The sequence below is a fragment of the Hirundo rustica genome, chromosome 3 (assembly GCF_015227805.2).
Source record: "Hirundo rustica isolate bHirRus1 chromosome 3, bHirRus1.pri.v3, whole genome shotgun sequence".
NCBI lineage: Eukaryota > Metazoa > Chordata > Aves > Passeriformes > Hirundinidae > Hirundo > Hirundo rustica.
The window spans coordinates 83516893-83536627 of NC_053452.1; the positions used below are offsets into that span (position 1 = coordinate 83516893).

Genomic DNA, 19735 nt, shown 5'->3' on the forward strand with positions numbered 1-19735 from the left:
GCAAGTACTTGATTTTTTAACTTTAGCTACCAGATACTCATGTTGGGGTTAAAATTAAAACCTTTATGATTAAGTGTATATTAACTAATTGATGGACAGATGCGGGGAAGAAATTAAAGAATAGACTTACTTAGGTAATGAATATCTATGTGTGGATTTTCCCTGTATTAGCCTTTCCTAATTCCTAATTTCTTCCCCACATTTCCTTAATTATGCAAAATGTTGAGGGAAAAGTAATTGCTTTATCTTAGGAAAGCTACTTGCTATTTGGAGCAATAATTCTTTACAGGCAGCTTCTGAAAAAGTAATTGTTAAAATGCTTAATGCATCGCTGCAAAATTTACCTGCTCAGAGATGGATGTCTGGATGGAGATCTGTCAGTAAACACAGGCTGAATTATAAGCCTTCTGTATGTCTTGATGGGGATCAAAAGGAGTTCAGTCAGCAGTCTTGGGTTTTGGGCAAACAGCTGGTCATGCCTTAAATATAAAAGTTACAGATACTTTGTTTAACTGATTTTTGAAGTACTTAATGCAAGGCAAGATTTACGTTTCAAAAAAAGCCAAAAACCTCTTCACTCTTGAAATCATTCTGATTACCTGTATATTCCATATGGTTTCTTTGATGACATACTACATAAGAAGGCTCCCTTTGATCCCTAAACAAAGGAATTATTTGTACAGTGTAGTAGAAAAAATTAGACATTTATTTAAAAAAAAAAAAAAAAGTGAGGAAATGAAATTTGAGCTGGTTTTGCTGTGTCATCTAAGAATAATGTTTTTACATTTTGCATTAATGGTGTATGGCAGACCACTTCATTTGGGATTTGTCTGTAACAGGTATGGTGCATATTGGTACAAAGTAGCAGTTGCTAGAACATTCAAAAGAATATGTAAAAAGCTTTTAGAAGAGCAGTCTTTTTAGCAGCACCATATTTTATGTTTTTAAAGACTTTGGAGACTTTTAAAGGTGATTTGTTTTGTTTTGTATTGCAATATTTTTCCTTGAGATATAATATGTTAGAATGATGTGTCTAAGCCCTCATGATAATTCTAAGTGCAGGAAGGAAAAAGCAACGTTTTTTAGGTGCACAGATTTACGTTGCTCAGCAGTCCTCTGGCACTGTATTGGATTTGTTTTGGAAGGCTTCTTTGCTTTTAGGTAGGGACAGGAGAGAGTGTTTCTGTTTTGCTTTGAGTGTCGAATTTACCCACATCTTACCGAGGCTGAAATAGCACTGTAACTTTTATAGCAGGAATTTAATGTATTGCTTTGTTTGAAGATATGAGAGTGGCAATATAAAGTGAAATGAAATGAGCCTGTGATGTAAATAACGATACTGAATTGCATGCCTTCATCTGTGTATAATTTTTATACTTTTCAAATGTGTTTATTTCAAATGTGCACTTGCTGTGCCTTTGGGGACTGTGGTGCTTCAGGCATAACAGAATGGGCACCCAGTCACTGCAGCAATGGGATGTACAGCACACACCTCAGCAAGCACTCTAAATAGAATATCAGAAACCATTTGGAATATCTAGAGTAGTTACTGTTATTTTTGGGAAACTGCTGTGCATTTCAAACATGAAGAAGTAGCTGATGTTGCAGGGGGATGAATCTTGAAACTGCTATGGAACTTTGTGGTACATAACACCGGGGCTTTTGTGGTTTGTTTTGTTTTTCTCTAGATATTGCTTCTGCATTTGTGGCACCAGTGGATCTTCAAGCTTACCCAATGTATTGCACTGTTGTGGCATATCCCACAGACCTCAGTACCATTAAGCAAAGACTGGAAAGCCGATTTTACAGGTTAGACCCAAGTCTCAGTTCTGCTGTGACTGATCTACCAGCAGCTGTATTTTTGATAGCTTTTGTCTTGTCATACCAAACTAGGAAGTGGGCACAAGTGTGTGCTTTCACTTTCTTTCATTTTCTAAAACTCAAAAAAGGATTTAACATCTCCAAAATGTATTTTAGAACTACATGGCATTCAAATTCCTGATTATGCAAATGACTTGTTCCATGTGAGATTCAAATTGCAGGGTTAGTAAAGTGACTTTTGGTCCAAAGGATTAAGTTTCCACTTTGTAATTTTTTTAAAGTACTTTAAAAATAATTTTAATAAGAGAAACCTTAAAAAGAACTCAAGTGTTTTTTTGTCCTAGTATGTTTTAAAAAATATTCTTGCATCACTTAAGCAGCTTCACAGAACTTCTGAGTTGTTGTACAGCAACAAAAATAAGTTTATACTTTTTGATACTGTTTTGATGTTTTTCTAAACTGATTGCAATTGCTGTGGTTTGTTTGTTTGTTAAGTAAATATCTGTATAGGAGTATAGTTCTTCAAATTTCTTCAGTTTCCTTGAGTTCTTGTTCTATTTCTCATTTTAAAATCAGTGTCGCTTTAGTTTCTTTTGAATAAATATGGATAAGATTTTGTTTTGGGCCAAATTTCAATGTTCATTTTTAATGCTTTATAGATGCTAAATGAAGATTGAATTCTAAACTACATTTGCTTTTTCATTTTTAGAAAGGTACCCCTGCTTTTTGTGATTCTATTGCAATATTGAATTCCATGTTTATTGTATAGTATGAGATAATCCAGCTTTCTCTTCTGTAATGCGCTGCTTTGCTGTCAGATGGAGAGAACTTTTTGCTGGATTTTGTTTCTCTTGTCAAAACAGTAAGAAATTATTTTTGGTAATCAACACAACTTCAATAATTTGGGCTTTTTTAGTTTGTAATATTGCTGAAGCCTAGTTAGGTAATAAGCAACCACACTCCATTGTGCTTTTTAGTGATTTTTACATTTAGTGGATTGTTTAGATCACTTCTGATTTTTGGTAGTTTTTCATGAGGCTTACCTTAAAACTGTAACTTCTATGCTGTCAGAGTCTTTACTATCTTTTTATTTTATATTTTTTTTAGATTTGGATCTATTTTTTTCTGTTATTCTGTTTTGTGCATAATTTTTTATAATGTGGCTATTCTATACCTAGGTTATTAAATCAGGGGAAAACCTGATTTCTGTCTGTCAGAAAAAGGTATACTCTAAAACAGTTTTATTACTGTTTTGTTAATTCTCAACCGAGTTCAAAGGCAATGTAGGATGGGTCATATATATATCATAAAGGAATAATAAAAGTTAAGTGTCACAGCTGAGTTTTCCTCAGGGGTGTCAGCTGTATGTTCTTAAAACTATTTGTATAGATTACCACAGAATGTAACAGGAGAATGGGAAGCCAGAGGGAGCTGCCTGCTGCTGGTCACTTAGGGCAGCATATCCAGTGTTCACATGTTCTGATGTAATGGAAACCAACAGTGAATGAGAAGAAGGATGGTAATGTTTTCTTCCTCTGTTCATATACATAGCTAGAAATTGTCCTTATTTCTTTTTCCTTTTCTTTTCCTCCAACTGTTTTGATACAGGCGCCTTTCTTCGTTAATGTGGGAAGTCCGGTACATCGAGCACAATACTCGCACATTTAATGAACCTGGAAGTCCTATTGTCAAAGCTGCCAAATTTGTCACAGATCTTTTGCTACACTTCATAAAGTGAGTTGCTTAGTAGGTCTGTTGTTATTCCTATCTCTTACCAAGCTAAGAGCTTTTTTAGATCTGAATTTTAAAGTAAGATAGTTCTGCACTTTAAATAAACCTCTTGTCTGCTGTTGGGGCAGAAAAGAATAGAGCTTATGTTGACAAAAAATTCATAAGTTTGCAAAACAAGTTCTGTAAGACATTGAGTAGCATAGATTGGCATTATTTTGAGAGACTTCTTCCTAAATGATAAAAATGGGTTTGAGTATCTTCATGGAGTTACAGAGATATTCATTGGTAAGTTAGGAGTTCTAATTTTGAGTTTGAATCCTTGCTATGTTAACATAATTCTAAAATCTAGATAATAATTTATAATAGGTTTGAAAGTGATGTTTTATATGTATGCAAAGAAAAAATTAAAGACTTCGTAATTGACTGGATTTGTAGCTATCTTTCAAACATTCTGTTATTATCTATAGACAAACTCAATGACAAACATTTAAGATTTTTCAGTCAAGTGACCTGAAGTTTATAAGAACTTACTGTGTCCACTGCCTTGGTTTACCTGTACACAATGAGCGCTGCTGTTTCCACCTTGTACACACAACAAGATACTTCATTAGTTCAACAAAAATTGTGACATTTGTATTGATTTTGTTTGTCAATATTAAATTGACCCTAGTTATTTTTTATTTTGAGTGTTCTTAAAAAAATGTTAGAACTCTGCTTAGTATTTGGAAATCTAGGACTCTGACCCCATAAATAAATCTTCAATTTCTTCAGTGCCTGTGATTTCTGATATTTTCTGGAGAGTGTAACACTTAACTGCTTTGGATGTTAAAAGTTTTAGTGAAATATACACCATTAGGAACAGATATTTCTCTAAAGGGCTTTTCTGTTACTAATTTTGTTCTTTAACATCTTTGTCCTACATGTTTTCTTTTCTGATTAATTAAGCAGCTCAGGGTTTTTCAAAGTGTATGTAGCTCAGTTTTTCAAAGTGTATGTTTTTAATTGGCTTAGCTGAATTAATGGATATTCCTGGATATTCTTATTTAATAATGGCCTATAGCTTGAGTCTATTAATATACTAATTTAAGTGAACTAGAAATTCATGTAAAGCCCAGACTTTATTTTTATGGTTGTAGCTGTAAGGTAGAAGGCCTAGACAATGGAAAGTAAAGCCCATGGTTCTAATGAGAATGAAATGTCTAGATGCCTCTGAGAATCTTAGTTTCTTAAGTTACCTGAGTATCTCAAAGAGCTGAAAATGGGGGGTGGGTGTTTCAGTTAGTTTATCTTTTTTCACCTTCTCTCACAGCTGTTCTAGTGGTAATGGCAGTAGCCTGTATTACAGCCTCTGATTCCAGTGTGGAGTTGCTGAGTGTTTACAGTTACAAGTAGTAAAAGTGTTACAAACCACTTTTCTTCCCAGTGGTTTGTATTGCTACATAGTAGAACACCTTTGAGCTTTCCTTTGTAGAGGAGCTTTATATATTAATCAAGAATTGAAGATCAGTGTGTTTTGCTGATTTAATTATGCAGGTTTACACAATAACAGTGTTAGTCCTTACACACTTGCATTTCAAATGCACCACATTGTGGGTGCTAAATGAAATTATTAAATTGCAGTTTTGTACAATAAATTTACTGTAATGCTCCTTACAAAGCTAGATGGGCATAAAATCTTTAATGTAGTATAGGATTAGATTTTTCTGATGCTGACAAATGCCTGGTAAAGGATTATGATTTTTAGTTTTAAAACATTCACACTGTTAAGTAATCTATATTTTACAGCTTTTTGAGCAGATGGTTAGCTTGACTTATTACTTCAGTTCTCTTAGTATTCATATAGCACTAAACACATTCTCATTTCATTTGGGAATGGCTTCATAAATATTTTCCTTTTCCTAAGCAAATTACATTTCATTCCACAGGTGGTGATAGAAAATAAATGTTAGCTTGTGTTCATTTTTACAGGGACCAGAGCTGCTATGACATAATTCCATTATACAATGCAATGAAGAAGAAAGTGTTGTCTGACTCTGATGAGGTAAGTGGTTGTGTCTTGGGCATTGGCACTGATACACTGGAGAAACAATACTGCTGTCTGACCTGTGGAAGACCAAAGTCCTGGTTTCAGTCACTGCTGGGAAGTGGAATGTACTTCTCTGTCAGTACAATGTTTCTTCTAGTCAGCTGGGAAACTGAGTGAAAATGCAGCCTCCTCTCTTCCTTTAGTGCAGAGAGCTTTAATAGTTTGCTGGAGGGTGCTGCTTAGACTTCTGAGAGGTTCTCAAAATTTCACAGTCACGTGAAATGCTTCTCAGAGGGGCGGGACTAGGACTGTAAAGACTACAATTTTAAGTATGAAGTATAAAAGAACTTGCCTACTCATATATGCTTATATTTTTTAACCTTTTTATGTGACTCATTATCTTGCTCAAAGGAAGAAGAGAAAGACACAAATGTGCCAGGGACTTCCACTAGAAAAAGAAAGGTAAATGTTTTTAAATTTAATTTGTATTTTTAATGCTACAGTTGCTTAAATCTATTTGTAAATAATGGAATGTAAAACTGAAACATTTCTAGTATTGTGAAATGTCAGCTTTTTAGAAGTTTTGAACTTAGTGATGTGTTCTACTGTGCTGCTCAACGTAAAAGTATTTTTCTGTGCTGCTGCATGTTGTGAATCCATTTATATCCTGGGGGGTAACTTTTCCATTAGATTTTGTAAAAGCAGCTAGTTTATTTAATATACAATATTAAAGGCAATATTGTCATTTCAGGATCATCAGCCGAAGCGGCGGCTACGTAATAGGGCTCAGTCATATGACATTCAGTCGTGGAAGAAGCAATGCCAGGAGCTGCTGAATCTCATTTTTCAGTGTGAAGACTCTGAACCATTTCGACAGCCAGTGGATCTTCTTGAGTACCCAGTGAGTATTTTAGAACAAGATGACTGGTTACAATCCAATTGTTAAGTGGTGGGTTGGTTTGGGTTTTTTTAACTTTGACCATTTTTTCAGTTCTTTCAATTGAAACTTCAGGCAGCTGTAGTGACAGAATTCTTTTCAGCACTTCATCATCACTTGTTTAATAATGTTAACTGTTTTTTCAACTAATTTCAAAACAAATAATAACTTCTTTGCTCTCTCAGATACTTTTGTTGGAAAATATTTCATATTCAGGGATGCTTATGTTATTAAGTAAATTACAGCTTTTAAAGTAAATTACAGCTTTTGCAATTAAGATGTTTTTCCTTTTCTGATTGAAAAATGGTCATATATATGAAATGCATATGTTTGGTTATTGAATGTGATGCATTGTCAAGGATCGTGGGTTTTGTTTCATAGTATAAAAACTAAAAGTAAGATTATATGAAAACTTTAAGTAATAAAGCAAAGATTTTGCTTGCTTTCCTTCTAGCATATCTTAAGTTCTTTAAAATATCACTCCAGGGTGATTAACTTGGGCGAAATTAACTGTCTCTATTAGAGAAAAGAAATGCTTCTCTTTCAGAAGTCATTAGTAGATCTGTCTTGACACTTCTGGAGCCACTGGGTACCATTATTTTTGAAGTAACCTAAACTTTATGCTGTGGCCCACTACAAGTGCCCTATGTGTTTGAGATCCTCAAATGAGCTGATAGAGAGCACTCTACTAGGCTTAGGTGTGAAACACACTACTCTCTGGTGTCACAAGCCTGTTTAACATGCAGAGGCGCTCCTGCAGGTTCTGTTTGCTCTGATAGATTAACTTAAACTTTTTGGTTAAATTTGGTATTTAAGCTCTTTCTTGTTCTTGTATGGACATGTCTCTGTTTCTTCCATAGCCTGGAAAAATTTTTTTCTGTCACTGGCTTGAATTCCGTCCTGCCTAAACCTGTGGAGTTTTTAATACTTCATTACATTCGTAAATTATCAGGTCTCTGGGAAACTGCTCAGGTTTCAGAAAGGATGTTATATGCCTCTGATCAGGTTCAAGTGTTCAAACTTCATATTTTAAAGCTAATATGTAAGAACAGTATTAGTCTTAGTCCAAAATTTGAGCTGATGAGCCATCCAGAAGGCTTGTAGTCACACTTTTCATATCACTGTTATCTTCATGTGAGTGTGTCAGTAATGCAACCCTTAGGACACAAAATTCTGAGCTCGGCATTTCAGTAAATCAGTTTATAAAATGAATTAAATCATCTATCAGTTAACTTCTAACCTTGACTCTGCTGAGTATGTCTGCAAGGGAGGTACGTTGTATGGTAGTGGAAAGGGGCAAGTCAGTCTTCAGCAGTCTTCCATACCTATTTTAAGAGGACATTTTGATTAAACAGGTTTATCAGACTCATCCTAATGAAAATGATACATTGAGGCTTGGGGGAAAATTGTAATAAATTGCTTTGCTATTTCTAAACAGGATTATAGAGATATTATTGACACTCCTATGGACTTTGCTACTGTTAGAGAAACACTGGAAGCTGGCAACTACGAGTCACCAATGGAGTTATGTAAAGATGTGAGACTTATTTTCAGCAATTCCAAGGCCTACACACCAAGTAAAAGATCGAGGGTAAGATTTTATTGTTTTACATTGCTGTTGTTTGAAAGAACACTTACATCTGAAAATTATAGGACTGAAAAAGCAGAGAGAAAGTGTAATTTGATTGCTTTTAGAAAACAAGTCTAATTATTTCTGATGTTAAAATGTAAATATTTCTGAGAAACTATTACAGCTTTGTATTTGAAGGGAAAGGAATGTGTGCTCTTTAAATCCCAAAAGTTCTGATGTTCCGCATGTGTGTTTTGAATGTGAATATTAGAAAGTGGCTCTAAAGGGAAAACCACATGGAAGAAAAGTTCTGTAGAAGCAGGATTATGAGTACAATAGTGAAATTTAACTGATATTTTGGGGAAGAAACCAGATTTTCAAAGCAAAAACACAGGGAGTCCCTCCACTGGGAAGGCTGCCCCAAACTGAAATATCCAGACAGCAGAGGATGTTGAAATTCTGCGCTGTTCCACCACTATGCAGTAGGATTGTAATGAAGCTCTTAGCATTTCTGGGAAAGAGAACAGTTTACATAAAGTGTCAGCTTACAAAACTATTCATAGTGAAATGTCCTGCTAGTAGTAGGTACATATCTGATAGCAGTTAAATTATAGATGCATGTTTACATGGGTTCAAGGCTTCTGTGTAGCTTTTCTTCTACTAATATCTGTTGGGTTTTAAGACCAGAATTATTAACAGCTTTTATGTTTGGCTGTTCAAAATAGCAAGTTAATCATTAGGACTTCATTTTTTTAAGACTTGGACACAAATTTCTTAGTAGGTGACTAGCAGGATCAGTGATTAGTCTCCAATCAGTAGCAGACAGGCCCATTCACTGCTGAGGCTGCCCATAAAGGAATTACTGAATTACTCTTTTAGTAGCAGCAAATGACAGGGCTTTTGGGGCAGGTCTGGATTATTTTGTGGTTTTTCTTTCTCTCCTTGATCTCATCATACCTGACATTATCTTCAGCTTTGTGTGGTTTTATAGATTCTTTTGATACTTTCATTTCTTTTGTATTTCTTCCAAACAGAATAGTTTAGTAATAAATTTGTCTTTTTGTTTTACTCAGAAGTAGAAGGTTCTTATGCCAAGAGTTTTAATATTCTAGAATCTGTGTGCTTTCAGTGCATGCAACATGTGATGTTTTTATTGTCAGGCACTTATATTAGCATCTTACTTTATGTCACTGATGCTCATTTGAAGAGTAAATTGATGTCACTGATGTTTTCCTTGAACAGTAAACCTGAAGTCATCAGCTTTTTTTTTTAGCTTGGCACATCAGACACACATTCCCTTGCATGCCATCTCCAGTAACACGTGCAGAATCTGCCAAACCTATCGAGTATGGCGCTCAGATGGTTTGGTGTGTCATTAAGTAGGAACTGGTTCAGTATTGCCTTAGTGTTTCATAGAAGGTGCTGTGTCTCCTCAGACTACCTAGATAGGTCACTTGGGTGGTTTTTTTCTGTTTCTAGAATTAATAGCAACTGTGCTCAAATAATTACTCGTGATCTAAACTGAATTTGGAAGTCTGCGTAAATCATCCAAGTCTAGAGATGGGGATAAAAGTGCACCTATATAATTCTAATACATTTATTGTACCTGTTGCAGTCCTTGTAGTATCAATTCATCTATGAAAGGAATAGACTGATGTTCAAATATAGGATATAAGGATGCAACTTAATAGAGCAGAAAATAAGATTTCTTGACCTTAGGTATGTTACACTAAAATTGCATTAAGGATCTCTCTTTGTGATTTCTGTTGGAACTAGAAAGGGATACATTCTAGAAAGGCAATTGAAAAACTGGCTTTTCCATTTTTTCCTTTTCCATGTCATCTTCAGTTGTGATAACGCTTTTCAAAACCATGAAAATAGTTAAAGCAAACACATGGGTTAACATATATTTGTTGAGGCAGATTGTAAATTTCCCTAAAACATTTCTATATTAATCACTTTTTACTTTTCTAGCTATTGTTTGGTGATAAATAAGTAAAAGGATGCTTTGGAGAAGTATAAAACTTGTTTACTGGCTTTTCTTTTTTAGATCTACAGCATGAGCTTGCGCCTTTCTGCTTTCTTTGAAGAACACATAAGTTCTATTTTATCAGATTATAAATCTGCCCTACGCTTTCATAAAAGGAATACAATAAAGAAACGAAGGAAAAAAAGAAGTAGAAGCAGCTCAGTTTCCAGTAGTGTTGCATCCAGGTACATTAATTCCTTTACAATATTCACAAAATGCTGTGAAATTTTGACATACCTAAACAATAAACTTAGTGTATTTTTTTCTTAATACTTCCTTTACTATTCCCTATATTACAGAATGGTAGCTTTGACATGCAAGTCCCTATGATGTGGAAGAGTTTTAAACTTTACTTAGAGCTATCCTAGTGTAAGTGCTTAAAATTCAAATAACTGCTAAATGTGTACAGTAAAACAGCATCGTTAGGATAGTGATGGCATCATGCTTTGTCATATAACTACAGTATTTATTGTAAAGATTCACTTTCCAGAAGCTCACAACTTACATGAATTTCCACAGTAAATGCCATATTTTTAACATACTTCATGCAGAGGTGATTGTTTTACTCCCACGATCTCAGACACTAGCATTTAATTTTATTTATTCCTGTAAAATGACAAGGTGGTCATCTAGGATACAAATTGTTACTCCTTTTGCAGCCCTGAAAGGAAGAGGAGATTAATAAAACCTCCGCTGAAGGCAGAAACTTCTGCCACTTCATCATCTTCTGCACCTGCACGATCGACAGCACTGAGACACGCTCTGCCTCAGATGAATGGGAAAGCCGCTGAGGCCTCCTCCCTTGTGCGGACGCGAAGCAATAGGGGGATAACGGATGTGGCTGTTACAGAGCAACCATCTACTTCTTCAGGAGCAAAGCCTTTAACTATAAAGCCTTTAATTGCAAAGCCTAATACTACTGCAGGGTCAGGAAAATCAGGCAAGTTGGGGTAGTTTTGGTTTTGTTTTGGTTTTGTTTTGGTTTTGTTTTGGTTTTTTTTTAAATTAGGCCATGAATGTTTTTAAAGATAAAACTGGCTCTTTGGAAATCTAATGTATTTCTCTTATTTAAGACCGGTTCTGTTTTCAAGCTGATGGGCCTTTGAAGCTCTTCAGAGGAAAATTGAACAAGTTAGGCTATGTTGTTTTTATCTAGGAAGCTTTCTCCCTTTTGGATCACTGACTCAAATTGTTTGCAGCAGAACACAAGTTCTGTTTTAGCTCAACAAGACTGAATGTAGTACAAACTACTTGACTTGATAATTTTTTTTCTATTTATCCTTCTAGTGCTGGAGAATTCAACCAAACATTCCAAGAACCAGAATATTGTATCAACCCCTACTCCATCTGATTGCAGTCATAACACTAGGAATAACTCCACGAGAGAAAATCCCGAGAAAGAGAAGCCAATCAAGCGCAAAGTAAAATCTTCCACTGTTAATCCACAAGGTACCAAATTTCTCTGGAACTTCCTCTGTACCCTCAGAGTTATTGATATAATAACTGTAGTGTTGTGCTTGAGTTGTGGTAATTTGGGGGTAGGGAAAGTTGAATACATTACAATTTAGCAGAATAAGGAAATCTAATGGAGCAGCTCAGTCACCATTAGTTTCCTTCTTGATGAATTAGCATGGTTTTGACTACTATTAACACCATTTCCATGGTGTGATAACTGTTGTCTAGATAATTTTGAGGTGTTAACATATGTGTACCTTAATTTAAATTATTAAAAACGTGATGTTAAAAGTTCCTGAATTCTAAAGCAGTCTTCTGCATGGTCACACTTTAAATCCTGTGTGTTTAATCACATAAAACTTCTGTAGGTTATATTTGGGTCAGTAACACTGACTGTGATAACATTCTCTGCAGCAACAAACATAAGGATCAGAGGACCCCAGCTGCAAATTAGTTCTTTCATTTTTTGGTACAGCAAAAAACCCCCCAAAACTATGCAGTGTTCACTGCTTCTGTTTAGTATATTTGAATGGCCTGCCCAGACCTAGTTCATGAAATCTGAGTGAGCTTGCTTGGTCTTTTGATGTCAGAATACTTTAAAATTCAAAGCTTCTGTCGAGGCTGAAATAAGGTCTCCCAGTCAGAAAGCTTTCCTGTTTATGAAGGAGCTTTGAACTATTAGGAAGATGCTTGAAGCAGGTAGATCCACTAAACATTTTTTCTCTGAAAATGGTGACACAGTAGTCTGCAAATTGGGTCCCATCTAATTAATCTGCCTACTTGTAGTCCTCTCACCAAGGAGTTCTTTCTTACTCATCCATGTTTCTGAAAAAGTAGCTTGTGGTCTGATAAGTTGAATCATCTGTCCACTGCTTGTAAGCTTTCCCACAAAGGCCCTGACTGTTCCCACTTTGCACGGCTGAATGTGCAGCTGTTACAGTTGGGATGTTTGGTCGGGTCATGGGTTTCTCAGTGTTGTTGACACGGTCCTGTCTCTGCATCCACTCGTAGCACAGGGGGGGAGGCCTGTGCTTTCCATGCGTGATGGCGCGCCTTCAAACACTCCAGAAGCTGTGCGTGGGTGTGTCATCAAAGGGCTGCAGGAACTACCGTGCTGGATATGAGCCTGTTCTGGGCCATATTTTAGGCAAGGGCTGTGGTGTCAGAACATCTTCTTAAGAGGTCACATGCCCCTCCTCACGTAATGAAAACTCATACCCTGTAAAAGTCTCCAAGCAAGTAACTCTGCTGTCTGTTAGTGTGAGAAATCTGTACAAATTTGATACAAAAGACACTACCTTGGGTTGGAAGAAAATTTTTATTTCTCCAGAGATGACTAACTGTGAAGCATTCCCAATCCTTGCAGTAATGCTTCTTGAGGAACCTCTTGCTGTTGCAGATACAAAATAGGAGTTTTGTCCACTGATGTTGTATCATCTGAGAAAACCTCTTCAGCTGTTCCCTTTTTTCCCTTCTTTTTTTGCCCCTGCATTTTTCCTGGCTTTTTTTTGTTCCTTGGGTTGTTGTTTTTTTCCCTTGCAGCTACCATGTGCTAAATCCAACTAGAAGTTAGTCCTCATTCCATACTAGAATGAAACTCTCTAAGCTCAACTTTGGGTTTCTTAGATTTTGACAGATTGGCAATCACTGTGAATCCATTTAGATATTTTAGTAAGAGATTTTATTAAGGCAGCGTGAAAATGAATGTAAATGCAAATCTGTTATGTGACGTGTACATTTCTGTACCATTTCTTTACAGCAGATTGCAAGAATAATGCTTTGGCATCAGGAAGCATTCAGGTAAATGGACATGGAGGACAGCCTTTGAAACCTCCAGTTAAAAGAGGTCCTGGACGGAAACCCAAGGTGGAGACTAATAACAGCAGCTGTGAAGTGGTGGTGCACAAGAAAAGAGGCAGGAAACCAAAAAAGCTACAAATTGTTGAACAGCAAAAGGTTGCGGAGCAGAATACAATCCAGACCGCAAGGGATGTACCGGAGGAAGCCTCTGTTTCTACTGCATGCAATTCTCTTTCTGAAAATAATGTGAAGGAAGACTTGCTACAAAAAAAAGGCCGAGGGGGTAGAAAGCCAAAAAGGAAGATAAAGAGCTGCCAGCCAGGCTCAGACCTCTTAGTTCCTGCAAATGTTAAAATGCAAACAAGAAGCAGGAGGAAAAAGACACACGAGCCTATGGAGGAGAGTTCTGAAGAGCTTAAAGATTCTGAACCTCACATGAGAACTAGAAACCAGGGTAGGAGGACAGCCTTTTACAATGAAGATGACTCTGAGGAGGAGCAAAGGCAGCTATTGTTTGAAGACACCTCCTTAACTTTTGGAACTTCAAGCAGAGGCAGAGTCCGAAAGTTGACTGAGAAAGCAAAAGCTAATTTAATTGGTTGGTAATTTTTACCAAGGGTTTTACTTCAGAATGCTATGAAGCAGGTACAGTTAAGGAACAGCAGAACAGACTTCTGCTTCCCTGCTGCTATTATGGGTTAGAAGAGTATGTTCTGATTTGGGGAGAAAAATTTAGCAAAATGATAAACTGAAAGAACATTCTTTGAAAGAAATATATATTTTAAACTTTTGCTATTTATTGCCCTCCAAATAGGTTATACATTTCAACAGTCATTTTGTTCACAGTTGAGAATAATAGAAGCAATTTCTGACTGACGTACAGAGTTCAGAGCTACTCTGCTCAAGTAGTATGTAATATCTCTACACAACTGAAAAAAGGTAATAGAACTTTTAATTGCCACAAATTGAAAACAGATATCTATTTTTGACCAAGCAAGGTACGCTTTGATCGTAAAGTCAAGTCGCCTAGGAAGGCAGACTTTGGCAAAAAGTGGCAGTAAATTCACTTGCATTTCTATTAAATAATACAATACCAAACTTTGCTAATCTGAAAATGTTTAATTTCAGTTGTGATGGAACGTTCAGCTGCAAAAGAAGCCTAGCACACACAGGCCATTATCCAAGTTCTGCCAAACATAGCAAAAACGTAATCACAAATATATATATCCACATTGGAAAAAGTTTGACTAATGTCTAATTTTTCAGACCTTGATTCTTGTATCAATCACTAAATCTCTGTTTATTGTGCCAAAGACTGAGAATCAGTGCAGTGGAAAACCTGTTTTTCTTTTTGAGTGTCAGTACAGCATACCATTTGCAGTGATAAAAGCTGTGTCTTGTTTTAAATAGCAAGTTGTTAACATTGTTCTGAAATGTATCCTTTTTGGTACTTCTGGTAGAAAATAATGCACTGGTGGGGTCCTTTGACAGAGATGTTTTAGTCTAAATGTATAATTGGTTAAAGGATTCAAGGAAATTACAGGACATGTATGGAATTATGATGTTTACTTTCTGATCCAGATTGATTGTTGTTTCTACAACTTTAGACATGCTTAAGAGGCTGAAATGACCTACAAAGAATAGTGTATGTGTATATATTAATATATACATAAACACATATGTCTAAAATATTACCCAGGTATAAATTTTTTTCAGGATTTTTTAGATAGCACTAGAATTAAAAATTTTAAAATGTCATACTTTATAGTTTAATTTTAAGGGGAAGATTGGTTATTTTCAATTATTAGGGTTAAAAGGCCAAATCACTTTTTATGCAATCATGTTTTATACAGTGGTCTCATTGCACATTGTGTTTTTCTGCACTTTTTATGGTATATCACGCTGACATTTGTCAATATACACCGTAAAGAAAAAATCCATTTAATGATTGTGCCTTGTATTCTATTATTTCCTGCATCCTTACTAAAATTAAGTTGTCTATTGTAAATGATAACTATATGACTTAGGGGAATGTATTGTTATATGTACTGCTCTGGAAAAGAAAAGCAGTTATTTATTTGTTTATGGTACATTTAGTTATTTTATACCTTTACAAACAAACCTTAATACCATTTTCTATCACTCAAAAAAAGAGTATTGTCCAGTTTCAAGGGAAAAAATACATAAGTAGTGGTATTTACTGAGATCTGGTATGGTACAAAAATGTAACCAAAATTTTCTGGTTATACTTTTTCTGTTGTTGTTTTTACACATTATCTGCAGTGTCTGGAAGGGAGGACATGCAGAATTAAGACCCTAAATTTGCACAGATTCTGTATATGTATTTGAGGCCTAATTCTTCACTCTTTATTTTCTTACAAAAAAAAAGCCTAAAAGTTTGAACAAAGAATATTGGTATTTGCCACCAAGGGTAATAGAAATATGCTACTGTGGATAGCAGATTAGTATCCACCATACCTAGTTTTAGGTAGTTCATTTTGCTACAAAAAAAGGCTGAGATATTTTCCAGATCCTCTTTGAATTGTTATGGATTTGAATTTGAGGGCCAGGGATTAGTTTGTATTTGATTTGTTGGCATATTTATTTTTTCTAACAAGAATTTCTTTATCATCTGATTAAAATGGAGTCACTAAACATGTGGTAAGATAACAAGCTACATTTGTACAGCTGCAATACAGCTTCACAATTCAAAACTGAATGATTCTACTTGTTAATTTTGTCAAATTTCACTGATGAAGGCAATCATTTGAAAATGTGTAATTTCCTGATGTTATCTGCATTGTAATATATAAAATAGATTATATCTAAAATTCATCTTCTGTATTTACTCTGTTTGTAATAATGTTTTATATGGCATGTTTATGTATATATTTATATATCAAAAATACCTTGTGTGTAAGTTTTGGAGACTGAAATAATCTGCATTCCCTTAACAGTAGGTAGATGATTGTACATCTTAATTTTATGAGGATAAATGGCCTTACCTGCAGAACATGGGTACTGCTTCCCAGCCAGTAATATCGGTGACTTTAGCCAGTAAGTTTTTGATTTTTATTAGACACATTAATGTTTTTCCTTTAAAAATAAACTGTGGATAATTTGGGTCAATTTTTTATAGAAGCAATGCTAGAAATTTATTAGAAATTAATACCAGATTTATTTAAAAGTTATATTTTTTATAATTTAATTTCACTAGGTTGCAAACTTTATTTATGAGACTAGTCACCATCAGACTGTATTTTGGTTGGGGAAAAATTTATTATTCGAGGTGGTTGTGAGATACTGTATCAATACAGAAAAAGAGCTTTTGATTACAGAGTCTTAGGTTTTTGAAATGTGAGCAATAAACTATTGGTCAGTGTTCTGAAATAATTTAAGAACTATAGTTATGTGCATGTTTTATAATGCCATCTGAAGTACCTAACAACTGGTTCAGAAAATGGAGTATCAAAACCTCATGTGCTTGTTTTACATTTGCATTGTAAATAACATAGCTTCATAGTCACATACATGCAAATGATCTGGCAGCAATTAACTCCGTTTTATTCATTAAATTAGTTTATATTTGATATGGATATGAGGATACTGTTCTGGTATTTCTATGCTATACTGGGAAACGTTAAAATTGGTATTTGCTGCTGAGTGGTATCTCGATAACAGCGTGCTCTTTAACTACCAATGAGGAAATACTTCTGCTTCTGTCATAAGTGTGCTCTGAATGTTTAACAGGAATCATTGTACCTGTGCCTACATACTTAACAACTCTTTAGCCACTTTGTTTCTGTTGTTAGTGTGTTCTCTGGGAACTGAACTGAAATTTTGCCACTGTAGTGTTCATTATTATTGTCAATATTGAACTCGAGCTCTTTGTCACTCGGCAGTGACCAGTGATACAACTTCACAGAGAAATGTCTTCCTCCGGTGATTCGACTGCTGTGATTAAGACTGACAGATGTTTATTTGTACAGTGTCCGGTTTGTAACTGTGATCAGTTTGTTGATAGACTTGTAAGGTTGAGTTGGTTAAATATTACTATGACTTAATATTTGTAAAACTATTAATTGATAAATTACCCTGATGCAGCACATATAGATATTAATATCTACTAAAAATAAATTTTAGTGTAGAGACAGCTTATTCACTGTATTGCTGTACAAATATTTTTAAGTACCAATTCTGTGCCAGAGACTTTTGTCTTACCAAAAAAAAGACTACATGCAGCACAAAAAATAGTCTGTCCATTCAGTAACTTCAAGCTTGTTACAATTTTTACACCACATTTTAAAATATCTTGCTTACTTTTGTTGGATTGAGGACTACAAGTAAATGCTTTAAGGTGTAATTTGAATTTAGACACATGTTAAGTAGTTGACTGGTTCTATAAAAGCAATAGGCTTAACTGGATGGGACCCTTTCACCCTGTATTTGTATATTAGATTGGAGGTTAGAGGTTTTTAAGCTCACTTTCATGAACATCCACATTTTATTTGTAGCATGTAAATCTTGCTGAGGTAATTTTAACAATGCTGGTCACTCAAAACATAGCCATACCACAATACTGACATTGTGCCCTGAGTCCTTACCTTACTCTAAAATAGTAGCTTTCAAAGGTTGTCAAAGGTTTTTCCTTTTGCTTTTTGTAAACAGTGTTTTCAAATATTTAATTATAACTCTGCTACAGTGCTGATAGAGAAAGTAGAGGGTTTTGAATCCTCACCTAGAAACAGCAAAAGCTCATTTTCTGTTTACAGCCTAAATGAAGACAAATGAACTGTGTGAAATGAGTATATATTTTCTTTTATCCCTTAAGTTCTTGTAACAGATTGGTTTCCTATGGGACCTAGGTATTCAACTGATAAAAGGGCTGTTAGTTTTCTCCTGTAAATTACTGTATATACGTGTTTGTTCGTATGCAGAAGAAAGCGTATTACATTTCATAAAACTGGCCAAGGTTTGACAATGTGTTTCAAATAACAAATCTGGCATTGACAGCTTACGTAGCTTCTTGTTTTTGAATCGTGAATACAGCTTGCTCACTTTCTATGATGTGTGGGGGAAACCAGCAGGTAGCTTTTAAAGCAGAGCTAACCTCCAGGTGCTCTTGTGTTTCTGCTGATTTTAATGCGGGAATTCGCCATGTCATTTTTACGGTGTGTTAGAGGAGGAAACATGCCAGAAAGCCCGATTAAAAGACATCTTAAATTGCAGAAAAAGGTGATTAGCTCCTTCCCCCTCACCTACCCCCCACCCCTTTTCCCTAGGTTCTAACAGCCTCAAGGCACTCTAGAGAGAAACCTTATATGCTGCAATAAAATAAGGGTGAATAAATTTAGCTTTTAGGAGGTACATAGTGAGACAAGTAGTCATTTGGATCCTTTTTAATGCAGATAAATACATCAGGAAATTCACTTCAAATAATGCAAACAATACATTTTAGGGAGGGAAAGTAGTATACTATGGATTCCCACACTGAAAGAACAAAGAATGAGGTCACACAAATTAGAAATAGAAAGAAATAGAAGTACCTATCATGTACTGTATGATGTACATGTACTATTTTATGCTTATAACTGCTTGGGTTGGTTTGCTAATGCATTGAGACCATACAGAAGTTACATTTTTGGACCATACTAAAACTGCAGAAGTGTGGTGGACAACTGGATAATGATCATGTGTGAATTAAATTCTGTCATAATGTTTCAATATGTATAGAATGGAGCTCAACTTCAAGTAAATTACCTAGAAAGGTTAATTTTAAAACTGACAGATTTTCAGATTAAAAATTTCACTTATTTTGTACAGAATTATGTAAAACACAAATCTGTTGTATGTAATGAGTAACAGTTTTGAAAACTTTAATTCTTTAGCTTTATCAAGGCTTTTTTCCTTCCAGAAATCTAGATTATCATGTTATAACCTGAAGTATCTCACCAGGATAACAGTGCCCTTTCTTTTTGTACATATGGATTGGAAATTTCTTTACTGTTATGTGGACACTTTCTATGTTAGTTTTGATGCATAATACTTTGAATCCTTTTATACAAACTAGAATGTACGTGTAAGAATTACTGTCACTGCAATGTAGTAACTACAAACTTATTTTTAAATAAATAGAAAACATGTTTTTCTAAGCTGTCCAACAGTGTTTGTTTCTATCTGGTAATTTACTGTACTATGGGATGATTGGCTGTGTGTTTTTCAGAACTCCCTAAATTGAGCTCCTTTTGCTTCCTTGTGGAATATGGAATAGTGGTTTCTAGTTGTATGGTATCGTGGGTAAGTGGGAACAGACAAAATTTGAACTGGAGCACTGTGATAGAGAACACAGTTTGCTGTTTGGTAGCG

At 35.2% G+C, this 19735-nt stretch overlaps 1 protein-coding gene across 3 annotated transcripts in view; it reads left to right on the forward strand.

Moving 5' to 3' along the window:
• The window catches only part of PHIP (pleckstrin homology domain interacting protein), a 106179-nt gene extending 86658 nt beyond the window's left edge, over positions 1-19521 (forward strand). For 2 of the 3 annotated variants that reach the window (XM_040060607.2, XM_040060609.2), the window contains exons 31-40: positions 1689-1809; positions 3430-3555; positions 5521-5593; positions 5990-6040; positions 6330-6479; positions 7954-8106; positions 10136-10299; positions 10774-11054; positions 11402-11563; positions 13329-19521. In XM_040060607.2, the coding sequence (XP_039916541.1) occupies positions 1689-1809; positions 3430-3555; positions 5521-5593; positions 5990-6040; positions 6330-6479; positions 7954-8106; positions 10136-10299; positions 10774-11054; positions 11402-11563; positions 13329-13975 (1928 nt within the window). In that variant the 3' untranslated portion in view covers positions 13976-19521. The remainder of the gene's footprint in view (positions 1-1688; positions 1810-3429; positions 3556-5520; positions 5594-5989; positions 6041-6329; positions 6480-7953; positions 8107-10135; positions 10300-10773; positions 11055-11401; positions 11564-13328) is intronic. The other variant, XM_040060608.2, reaches the window with a different exon arrangement.
• The last annotated feature ends 214 nt before the right edge of the window (positions 19522-19735 follow it).